This window comes from Monopterus albus, unplaced genomic scaffold (assembly GCF_001952655.1).
Source record: "Monopterus albus unplaced genomic scaffold, M_albus_1.0 scaffold18.1, whole genome shotgun sequence".
Classification (NCBI taxonomy): domain Eukaryota; kingdom Metazoa; phylum Chordata; class Actinopteri; order Synbranchiformes; family Synbranchidae; genus Monopterus; species Monopterus albus.
The window spans coordinates 1,683,599-1,695,934 of NW_018127898.1; the positions used below are offsets into that span (position 1 = coordinate 1,683,599).

Below are 12,336 nucleotides of genomic sequence, written 5' to 3' on the forward strand. Positions count from 1 at the left end.
ATGTATCAAAAAAACAAAGTTATCTGCTAGTTGACAGTGAACATATGACTAACAGGACTTTCAGGTGGCCCTAAGTAGTCAAGTAATGTCAGCATGATGTAGAACACTGAGCAAGTCTGATAAAAAAAAAAAAAAAAATGTCACACTTGTTTGTGTGGGATAAAAACTAAATTTTCCACTTTGTCAAAAACGCGTCATATGAGTGGCAATAAAACCACAGAGGCAGTTGAGCTCACCCCACCTGGAGTCGAGAAAGCCCCTGAAGACACCCCCAGCACTCTCACACAAACTGAGCTAAAAACTTTCAGTTTCATTCTCTGTAACTTTGCAATATCACAGCAGCTCATTTGTTTTCTGTTGTTTTGAGACCTTTCACATTCCCAGTCCAGTTACAAATACCCACACCAATTTTAATGTTAAAGTACTTTGAGAAAGACTGACTATAAGAGTGTACTATTATCACAGTCATTTGTGTCCTCAGTGACTTTTCAGATCACAGTGAGTCATCCTCATACACTGCAGAGGTACGTTCCTACTGTAAACTGACAAGAACAGACATAAGATGTTTTTTACTTACACTTTTCAGCCTACTATTACTTCATCATTTGAGACAAAACAAACAATAGATTAAAAATGTTGATAACAAAGATTTATAGTACAGTATAAGTAAAGTACATTTTACCAATCCTTAAACCTCATGCATCACGTGTAATCCATTTACTAACAAATACCAAACCCTGGGATTTCCCCACACTGTGAACCACAGTGTAAATGTTAGCCACATGTAGTTCTGTTAAAAAGGACATACTGTGGTGAGTGCTGAGTTTCCCTGATTTTTCTTCTCTTTTACAGAGAAACCAATGATAAAATAGAGAAATAACTTATTATTACAGTTAAACATTAACAGGAACAGAGACAAATGCAACTTCAAAAGTATAACACTGTTACTGTGCTTGGGAATTCTGACTGTAACCAATCACAAATCAGTCACAATGATAAAACTATAAAGGAAGTTACATGGGACCATTTGACTGAAGAAAAAAAAAAACAGCAGATGACTCTAACCCTTCCTTTAATAACAAACACAGAGACATGAGATGAATCCCAATTCCACTAACTACATCTTTTCCTTGCATCTTAATCCTACCTATGTAAGATACAAGGAGAAACTGTGAGGAGAGAGGAACCAAAGAAACCTGGTTTAAATGACATGAGACATCCTTCCATAGCTGCTTATTAAAGACAACTACAATGTGGTATTCGTCAGAGAAAGTGCTTGTGAATCTGTAAATTCAGATGCAAAGATGCTGCATATTTGTTACAATGTAGACGGTCTGGTCAGACTTGGCTCCAGAGCTGCTGCAGAGTTCACTGCTCCCAAACTATAGGACAAAATAAATATAAATAATCATCATACTGTATCATCTACTGTATATAGGGGGTGTGAATTTTGGCACAGTGGATAAATAAACTAAACTGACCTCTCTATAATGCTGTTGTTACACTGTAGTTCCCTCACCAAAATCTCCATTTCATCCTTCAGATGGTGCATCCTAGAACAGAATGAGAAATGTTACCAGGACAATTGTTTCTATCTGTTATGCACGCACACACACACACACACACAAAGACAAACACCTGGAGACCATGTGGTCCTTGTCCTTAGGTGTGATTTCAGGCTGTTGTCCTGCTCTGTTGGTCTGTGGAGTGAAAATGATTCTGTCCAGAGCCTGAGGAGGACAGATGAAATTATTACATTGCTGATGAAAAAAAAACACACACTCCCATATCTATCAATTACAAACAAAATATCCCCAGTAACTTGAGCACAAATTCACTTTATATTACATAACTGTGAATAAGGCATGCAGGAAGAGACCTGAGTTTCCCACAAACAGAAAGTCTACAGCGCCCAGATTCAAGTCAGGGATAAAAAGTGGATTGTTGACCTTATTCTGACGTTGCTCATTCATCTCCAGTTCGGCCAACAAGCCTGTGGAGAAAGAGCTGAAGTCCTGCAGTCGGGTATGCATCTCCAGTAAGACACTGCAAATACAGGGACACACTTCAGTAAGTCTAAGCTGCCACATATATATCATATAATTCTATTTGGCTGATTTCAGAAAAACACAACAGGAAAATGTAGCCTTTGGACATTGGCTGGGTACATAAGGACCCACTGGCTGCATATATTGGTTGCAAAACTGTTCCGAAAACTAACAAAAATATAAAACATAATAAACAGGTCACAACTTCGACATCATTATACAAATTAAACTTCAAATGCAATCCTAAATGTAAAAATGGATTTCTGTATCTGTAGAAAACTGAAAGGAAAACATGTATAGACTGAAGTTTAAAATGTGTAATCTCAGTAGTACTTGCTAAATAAACATGAAATGAGGATTAATAATGTAGACTACCAAAGTCATCTGTATAAGCAAGACTCCTGATTGTCCTATTATCTTCATATAAGACTGCTTAATCTGTTAAACCAAACAAATAGTTATCTCAGTCAAAAAATACTGAACTATTAGTGGAAAATACTGATAAATGTTGAGATTACACATCTGACGTGAATCTGCAGATTAAATTTAGCTCTGTTTGGAGATTAACTATATGAGGTGAGAACCTGCTCCATGTTCTGGTTGAGGCCAAAAGCTCTTTGTATCTCTGCAGGCAGTCCTCTCTGAAGAGGGATTTCACTCGCTTAATGTGGGATGACAGGTGAATTCTGGGAAGGGAGAGTGGCAAGCAGATTATGGGGGAGCTCAGAGTAACACCTTCATACTATATAGGCTGACTGTGTGGACACATAAATCCGCGGTCAAAGACACACACTCACTTCTCAAACTTGTGGATTTGTTCGTCATTATATGCCAACTCTGTGGTGAAAATAAGAAAAGGTGATGTTAATTTTACCATGAACAAAGAGCAACAACTCTACAGTATATACCAACAAAGAAACACACATACTGCCGGTATGTCTGTCTTTGCGATATTGCTGATGAATTGCTGTTATCTTCTGCAGCAGCATCTCCATCTTCTGACAGCTGTAATGAGACAAAGTCAAAGTTTAAACATCTAAAACCCAGGAACCTAGCTTTGATTCTCTGCTTCCCCAGAGTACCTCTTGTCATCAGCCAGGATCTCTGCTAGCTTGGCCTGTTCTATCTGGAGGTGGTCCAGTCGGCTCTGAAACTCTTGGATGCCTGCAGTATATACAGGTAGGTGCTCACGGACCTGTGGAGACAGCAGCAACAGGCTCTTACAACTAGGACATCAACAGTTTCTCACTCTGTCTCTATGATGTTGCTACTTGATGATACTCACCAGCTGCAGCTTTTGACTGTTATCAGCTGAGCCTTGGTTCTCTGAAGTGCAATGGCCTCTAAGAAACATAACAGACATGGGAGTAGAAAGGGGAAAAAAGAAACGTACGGGTTAGATTATGCCAGTATGAGAAATATTGGTGTGATATGAGTTTTGGTCTACATTTAGGCTAATAAAATTGACTTAGTGTGAATGCGCACCTAAAAGACGGGTGCTGGTTATGACAAACTAAATCACAAAGGAGAAAAATGATCACACACTGAAGGCTTACATGATATATTTGAAAAATATAGCCAATGTTTCGACCCACTGAGCTTCTTCAGGGCAAGTTAGATGAGATGTCCTTCCTCTGATCTTACTTGCCCTGAAGAAGATCGGTGGGTTGAAAGGTTGGCTATATTTTTCAAATATATCATGTAAGCCTTCAGTGTGTGGTCATTTTATGTTTTGGTCTACATTTGTCAACCAATGACAAATCTCAGAATTCACTTTATTCATGTAACAAGACTAAGCTTTATTGGTCAGAGTGTCAACTTCAGCATCAAGGAACAAATACAACCTGTCCTACTGCTGTGAATCATAATGCATTGAGGAGCATTTATTTCCCACTTCAAGTTCACACACTGTAAACTTACAGTGCGTGGATCCTGTGCCCTAGGTTAAGGCAAGATTGCAGCCTAATGGTTATCAACATAATACCATGCATGGCTTCTCCACACTCCCTGCGCAACTCCATCCTGAGGAACAATGAAAGAGGGGACACATGGAGGAGAGATGGAGGGGGGAAGAGTTTGAAAAGGTTCATTACCTGGAGTCATATAACCTGAGAGATACACAAGTCAATGAAGTAGCACAAAGTTATTTTAGTGTGTGTCTCACATGTAACTATAGTATCCTTGCAGTAGCAGCTCTCGGTGCATGTGCAGCAACTGTACTATCCTCAGATACTGGTGCACCACTCCTGCTATTACCTTCAGATAAAAGGGGATTACAGGAGGTAACCAATGATGAGGTAAAGGCTTCTGTGGAAAAAAATTAGCATAAAACCAGCACTGCAGTAGTACCTTGGTGAAATTGTAGTCTGCCATCACGTCAAACTTGGATGGGATGATAGGAGTCTCTGCTATAGTGAAGAAACCCACACCCCAAAAATATATAATTTATACACACAAAGTGTATGTACATCTGTGTGTCGCACACATTACTGCAAATATGATTACTGACACTCAAATAAATATTACTCAATACAATTGACATAAAACAGATGATTCACAAAGATATTTATGTGTTGAGTAAGTGAATGTGACACCAGAATACACCTCATATCAGAACTCATTTCTTTTGGGGAAAGGCAAAAAAGGAAGAAGATGGAGAACTGCAAGACTTAACAGAAACAAAAGACAAGATGTACATGTTTTTATTTGTCTTACGTTCTTTGAAAGGGAAGCTGGTGTTTGCTTCAGGCCGATAGTTGAGCAGAATGAGGGGCTGGGCAGGTGAAGTAGGTGGGAGATTGACCACCTTCATGTTGCCCTCTAGAGGAAGGTCATGCCCCAGATACAGTAGATGTTGCTGCTGAACACCTATACCAGTCTGAGATGCCACTTCCTCAAAGAAGACTGACACCCTGGGTGAGAGGGGGGAGAGCTAACTCCTGATTCATCACTATAAAATGTAATGAGCTCTAAATCTTCCACTCTTGTGCCACCCCATAAAAACAACAAATACATGTTTTTTTATTTCAGTTTGTTATAGTATATACAGCCCCTTTCTGTTTGATGAGAATCATGCATGTGATGCATGAGCAGACCTACGTGTTGTAGTGATGTATGTAAATACAGTGGGCCATGGCCTGCTGCAGAGAGAAGAGGTACACTGGCTGTCGCTGCAGTATGTCTGTAGTGGCTGTGAAGAACTGATCAAAACCCCAGGACCTCTCCTGGTCAGCCTCCAGTATACCTGCTAAAACTGGAACCAGCTGCACCCGTAGCCCCCTATAGACAGAGAATGAGAGAGAGATAGTGGAGAGGCATAAATAGAGACAATCAAGGAAAAATCTGAGTCATTATTGAGATGTATGTTCGTATTCTCTTGAAGTGACATACTGTGACAACTGGCAGCTGTGAGGTAGGTGGTAGCTCCACTCTATTGGACCACCCTCCACCCGCTGTATTCCAGCTATTGCCCCCATAGGTTTCTCTGTAGTTATTTTGTACCTACATAACAAAAGACCATTTATTTTTGTCAAGTGAGGCTGATTTATCACTGATGGACGTTTATGTTCTGCTTGATGAAGAAGAGCTGTGCTGTCTTCAGTCAACAAGGTGCTCAAGCTGCAACAATCCCAGAATAAAAAAACATGGCAACACTTGTTGGAAGGATCTTTATTTTACCCACATGTCTCAGTACACGGCCGTCATCAGCACTCTGATGATGGCCATGTGCTTTTTGAGACACGCTGGAAGATCCTTCCAGTGTAAAAGGGACTAATGTCATTATTTCACAAATAAATACATCTAAAAAAACCCTAATACAATAAATGAAAGTGGCATAACTGCTTCATTCGCTCGGGGTGAAGGGATGGGAGTTTGAAACTCAGTTTTTCTATCAGATACGGTATTTGTGGTCTGTGAGTCACCTTATCAGACCTAAAAGTATTAACTTACATGGTGGTTTTGTTCTTGCGGGGTCCTTCAAATGGTGTGAAGGGAAGACACCCAGTGGCAGCATGGTAAAATGTCACCCCAATACTCCACAGGTCCACATTCACTCCATAGGATTTCAGATGACCCTTACGCAGCACAGCACGCTCATACATGTCTGGGTGCTAGAAACAGACAAACAAGACACAGAGACGTTTTGTTATAATGGCAGTTATACAGTCATCACACATTCATACTGTACAGTTAAGGTTATGATCCACACACACACACACACACACGATTCAGTAGTTATAGAATTTGTAACATGCACACGTATTACACATATATACCCAGTTTCACGTCCCTGATCAGGTCCTTGTATATATACACAAGCACCGTTTCTCCAGTCAGTCACCAGATTGTCATTTTTCCATGATCTGTATGTTGTAGATTTTATTTCTTTTACCTTCCAAAAGCTTTTATTCCTCTCTGGGTGAAAGCCAGCTCTTTCCTGCTGTTCTAACTTTTTTCCATCACCTCTCCTTTCCCATGTTGACTAAGGTTGTGTTCACATTACAGGCCTTTGTACTGATAGGATCGTCCAATCTTTCTGTCACATCTGATCTTTTTTTGTTGATGGTTCACTCTCATGTTTGTAAGTGACATGTATCCAGCTCCCACTTGAATGCATGCACGGATTTATGGTAACTGAAGCTGCATGCCTACAGTACTATAACAAAAATAACAATGTCATTTCTGTGATAGTCACATTGTGCAATTTCCTCAAAACTGCTTGGTTATGACACATTTCTGCCAGTCTGGCTTGAACAGAAGCTTCTCCATACATGTCCCAACAAATGTGACACGTCCTCTTCCCTCCACTGACCCTTATCGTTATTGCTGCGCTGCTCTATGTTTACTTTTGCCAGTCTGTGAAGCACTGACTCTGAATGCTGATGCCAGGCAATACAGACATGTGCAGGGGAGTGAGGTGTTGAAAAAACCACATGAATTCCAATCTGACTGTTTTGACAGTGGCTGTATGGTCAGAGATTGAATATGAATTAGTTCTAGGACCACATATGGAAGTGAACCAAATCAATTTGACCCAAGTCTAATATGGTTTGTACATATCTGTGAAAAGATCAGATCTGAGTCACTTCAGCACTTTAATGTAAAAGCAGATAAAACCCCTATGTTCACAATTTCAACATCCCTATATTTGACCAATAGCCCTGATGCTCAGGTTCCTAGAGCCATTCGGTCCCTGCGTGCTATTCTTTAAATGTCATTGTTTTTCAATGAATCCACCACCACCTGAAGTGTCTAGACTGTGGGTGGAAGACAGGAATATATCCTGTCTTCTTTAGGTCCCACTTGTCTAACTGCCAAAACTTTACTCCACAGCTACTTCCATAATTATTTTAATATACCACCAGCTGATCCCTTCTTTGTTGAAATATATTTATGCATGTGTCCACTAACCAGTCTTCAAGTTGCTTTGAGGTATAAAGGCTACATAAATTATGTCCCACTAGTAAAAGTATAAGCCCTGCGATGGATTGGCGACATGTCCAGGGAGTACCCTGCCTTCGCCCGATTGCCGGCCGGGATTGGCTCTGCTCTGCCCCCTCGTGACACCGTTCAGGGACTAAGCGGTAGAAAATGAATGAATGAAAGTAAAACTATAGAACTAAATGCACTTTCTCAGCAATGTCCTCATCCTGCTGAGGCAGTAAAATGATTTTCTCTTCATAAAATCTTCATAAATATGATTGCAGTAGGTTACATTAATACTGCTTTTAGGCGAGTCTGTAGTAAAGATATAAGAGAATGCGGTGGAAACAAATCTCTAAGCCATAACTGCTGAGAAATCAAAGTGATTTTTGAAAATGTCTTTTCAGTCTGTGTCCCTTGTGGGCATCATATTTGTTGTTTATTACCTTAACCAAGTGGGCTAGGTTCTCAGACCTGTTCTTTGTTTAGTTAGTAGGACATATCAAAAGCAAATTAACAGATTTCAATCAAATTTAGTTAAGAGTTAAGTATAGTTTCATATTTTGGTGAATTTCTTGATATGACACACCTACCAGCTTCTGCCTACAAAGATTTTCACAAATTTTGAATTTACTTTAAGATGTTCTTGTAATCAATCTTTAATATAGTCTGTATATACTATGTTTTGATGTTCCCATCCCCACATAAAAAACTAAGGGACTGTGCAGCCTTCGCTGAGGTACACTCGAAGTTGTCATTTTGGACTGCACAGCATGAATACAGGCAAGTTTATCTGTGAGCCTGTTATATTACCAGATACTCTTCAGTTCCATAGAGAGAAACAAACTTCTCATCATCCTCCAGCTCTCTTGCTGCTCCAAAGTCAGTCAGCTTATAAATGGACTTGCCGTCTTCCCAAACCTGCCGCATGATGTTGCCTGGCTTAATGTCCCGGTGTACCACTCCGTTTTCCCGCAGGTGGTTCATACCCTGCACTGAAGACAGCAGAGGGAGGAATCTTTGATTTGATTTGATTTATTCTTTCAAGCATGTAAAAACAGTTGATATGACAACACACATACACATAATCCAATATCAATTTGCTTATACCAAGTACATGCTTGAATGGAGTAGGAAGAAGTCAGACTTATCCAGTCCTACCCCATGACATCATCTTACCAGCATTGGTTTGCAAGCAGTAAATGATTCACTTCTACCCACACAAGTATTATACTAAAAAAGATTATAACAGTATTAACATTCTTACATAATTACATTCTTAAATAATTATCTTCAACACCACACAAGTAATATACTAAAGAATTAATACAAAGTGTACACCACACCCACAATTGTCCATGTAATTAATCATTGAGCCTGTTCTTGCATATATCTTGATTGACACATACCTTTCAGTAATATGTACATAAGGTTATTGGAACCAAATCAGATATACACGCTCACCTACACACTGCAATACGGTGAGGAACTCTGTTTCAGGAAGACCAAAGGCATTTTCTGGCTCCTCTAGAAGGCTGTGCAGACTTCCTCCTGAACAATACTCCATCACCAGCACCTTCTGTTTAGTGGGAAGCTACAGAGAGAGACAAGGAGCAGAGCTGCACTTGTTTTATGCATTGTAAACTTAATGAAAATATTAGGAAAAATATTAGAAAAATAATCAAACCCTTTCCCCAAGATCCTGGTGTCTAACAGTGAACCACCAGGGGTGCAAATGCTATCTGATGAAGATGTTAAATTCATTATCGCCTCGTGTTATCACATCTATCTTCTCCCCTGGTTGTTCCTTCTCTTTTACAGTGTTTACATGCACTTATTAAGTAATCAGATTACTCAAAAAAGCAGCATTTATCCTGTGAATACTTGCAGCCAGTCAGTAATCAGATTTTTCTCCATCCCCTGATCTTATTTTGGAAGTAAAGCTTTCTTATTTTAGCTGTAGTAGTGAGAGAAGAAGGGTTTCTTCCCCACCTCGATTATCAAGTTTCTTGTTTACATGACAATTAAGAAATGAACTTAATGGAGAAGACCAGCAGTAACCTGTTTATTTAAATGCATGCAGCCTTACCTCTTCCACTGCAAAAAGCCTGACAATGTTGCTGTGGTTGAGCTTCCTCAGCATGTCAAACTCTCTCATCTGGACCTCATGAGGGCGGTTGTAGCTCAGTAAATTAAATACCTTGACAGCTACCAGCTCACCTGTCCTCTGCGCGTGCACACACATGCAAACATATATATCAGCATGACACACAAGGATGTCAACAGCAGCTCAAACATAAGTCCTGTAACACAAACATTTCTTATCACACATCCTGGAGTTGCCTTTGAAGCAGAAAGTAGGCTGAAACATCAGCACTGATGGCAGCAGTGATGTCAATGAGCTGCACAGTAAAAAACAACAACAACAAAAAAAACAACAATTTGACAGAATGTGCTATAATGATAAAGTTGACAAATTGGTATGATAAATGTATCCTTAGTGTGGCCTACCTTGTTACGTGCTTTGAATACATTGGCGGTGGCGCCTTGGCCGAGGACATCATGTAAAGACCACAGGTAGTTTGTTGTGCTGGCTATCATCCCTGACATCCTGGGTAGAGCCAGACAGAATTAAACATTTAAAAACATTAACAGAGAGAAAGGTCAGAGATTAAAACACTCTTTGTGTTCTTTAGAAAATAATAACTAGCTAGTTAATTCACAATAACATTAAAATAACTAAATAATAAGAAAATACCTGAGTTCAAGTTCCACTTTAAAGGTATATATTTACATTAAATAAATGGGCTATAACATTATAATGTAGTTGTAAGCGGATATAAATGTTTATTTGTCTTTGTCAGTAACTTTAGCTCTTCCTGTTTGCATCCATAATAGTAATTACTGTAACCTTAATGAATGACAATAGAGAAAATACTAAATAGCTATAACGTCAAGTCTTCATAGAAATAATAATTGTTGTCGAATAACATAGAATGTAAATGTTTTATATGCTGTTACTGCTAACACATGTTTGATAACAGTATGCTCATCTCATTGTATTTCCGAAGCTGGAACCTAAGCTAAAGTTTACTTACAGATAACATGACACTTGTTAACTCTTCATTTTAATGTCGGCAACTTCATTTTTCTAACTTAAACATTAGCTGTAATGTTAACTTAGCTTACCTGGGTGGGTTCTGCAATAAGCCGAACTTTAACGCTTGCTAAACCAGTAAATAGTCAAAAGTTGCGCCACTGTTTAGTTAGAACGTGTGAACTGACATCACATCAAACCTTAGTCTTGTCAATAACAGGTCAAACTGCTCCCTGTTGACGGTAAACACAGCTTCTCTGAAAACAAACCAGCTAACGTTACGCCTACGTGCGGAACTACTTCCGTAGCGACGCGCTGCTCCACACCTGCAGAACGGCTCCACTGTCCGCAGGTAACCTGCTTTGGAAGATGACACTTTCCGTAAAGTTAAGTTTTTTTCAAAGGAGACAATGTGGTTTAGGAAGTGTGAGCTTCAACTCTGCTACGTTGATGATGGAGGAAATAGAACAACGTATACATTTCAGTTTCATTCTCTGCCTGTGGGGCGGAACACCGGTTAGTGCCTCACAGCAAGAAGGTCTCAGGTTCGAGCCCGAGCCGAACCGGGGACTTTCTGTGCGGGTTTTGCATGTTCACTCTGTGCCTACGTTGGTTTTTTTTTCCCGGGTACTCCGGCTTCCTCCCACAATCCAAAAACATGCAGTTTAGATTGCCTGTAGGAGTGTGTGTGTGTGTGTGTGTGTCTGCTTGTATGCATGTCAGCCCTGCTATAGACTGGCGACCTGTCCAGGGTGGACCCCGCCTCTCGCCTACTGTCAGCCGGGATTGGCTCCAGCTCCCTCGACCTTATTCAGGAATAAGCGGTATAGATAAAAAATTGATGGATTCTCTGCCTGAACTTACGACTATGTTAACAGTAAACAAGATGGGCACCCTGTGGAATCTTGAAGGACTGACACCACTTTTTGCTTGAATAATATTTATGGACTCACCACAATAGCATGCAGGGCCCCTGGGGGTCCCGGCCCCATGCTGGGCATCTGCAGGTAAAAGGGAAACTCCAAAAGAATTCCCATCTCGCTATTGCAGAAGGAAAGCCAGCATAACAACAACCATAAACAGTTGTTTCCCCAAAACATATGTGGGAGAATCAGGTCCTGAGCATCGTGTCATCACTTTCTGGAGTTCACTGACAGACTTACTGAATTTTTGCTTTAGACATTTAATTCAAATATGTTGACCTTTATGAATGTGCAGATCTGAATGTGTTCCTGTCCCATTTGAATTCAACATGAGCACTGTCATAACAGTGAATGTTTAATGGCAGTATTTAAATATAGTTAGCATTATATGAGCCAAGCATGACCCATGTACGGAATGAGGCAAGTGATTTGTTACAGAAGTTAATAGATTTTGAGGGACTGGATCTGGAACTGAACACTATTGGAAATATTGAAATTCATTATCATGAACCGGACGAAGATTTTGACCCTGAAAAAAAGAAATACTCGTGCAAAAAAAAAGAAAAATGTTGTAATAAGCTGTATTTATAGAGCACCTGGAGCCAGCATAGAAAAATTTAATGACTGGATGGAAGAAAATTACTTGACAACAAGTCATAAATTAATGTTCATATGTGGTGACTTCAATACAGATTTGTTAAATCCTAACAAGCATACAGGAACTGAGGAGTTTATTAGCACAATATATAGATGCAGTTTATACCCAAAAATTACAAAACCAAGTAGAGTAACAACCCAGCATGCAACACTAATAGATAATATATTTACTCTGTAATATAACAGC

The 12,336-nt window shown here is 39.7% G+C and overlaps 1 protein-coding gene across 2 annotated transcripts; it reads right to left on the reverse strand.

Moving 5' to 3' along the window:
* Positions 1–408: 408 nt before the first annotated feature.
* On the reverse strand, positions 409–11,174 carry ikbke (inhibitor of nuclear factor kappa B kinase subunit epsilon). 2 transcript variants are annotated; one of them, XM_020593274.1, is made up of 21 exons: positions 10,896–11,174; positions 9,984–10,083; positions 9,562–9,699; positions 8,937–9,066; positions 8,286–8,467; positions 6,000–6,160; positions 5,439–5,549; positions 5,148–5,327; positions 4,764–4,960; positions 4,398–4,456; positions 4,213–4,304; positions 3,969–4,070; positions 3,334–3,391; positions 3,131–3,243; positions 2,977–3,053; positions 2,846–2,885; positions 2,633–2,734; positions 1,950–2,046; positions 1,639–1,730; positions 1,482–1,553; positions 409–1,382 (listed from the first exon to the last, which is right to left on the reverse strand). In XM_020593274.1, the coding sequence occupies exons 2-21, from the start codon at positions 10,080–10,082 to the stop codon at positions 1,319–1,321; spliced, it is 2,166 nt and encodes a 721-aa protein (XP_020448930.1). In that variant the 5' UTR covers position 10,083; positions 10,896–11,174; the 3' UTR covers positions 409–1,318. The 2 variants fall into 2 exon arrangements, with proteins under 2 accessions (XP_020448930.1, XP_020448929.1); XM_020593273.1 differs by lacking the exon at positions 10,896–11,174 and adding an exon at positions 10,662–10,888.
* Positions 11,175–12,336: the final 1,162 nt, after the last annotated feature.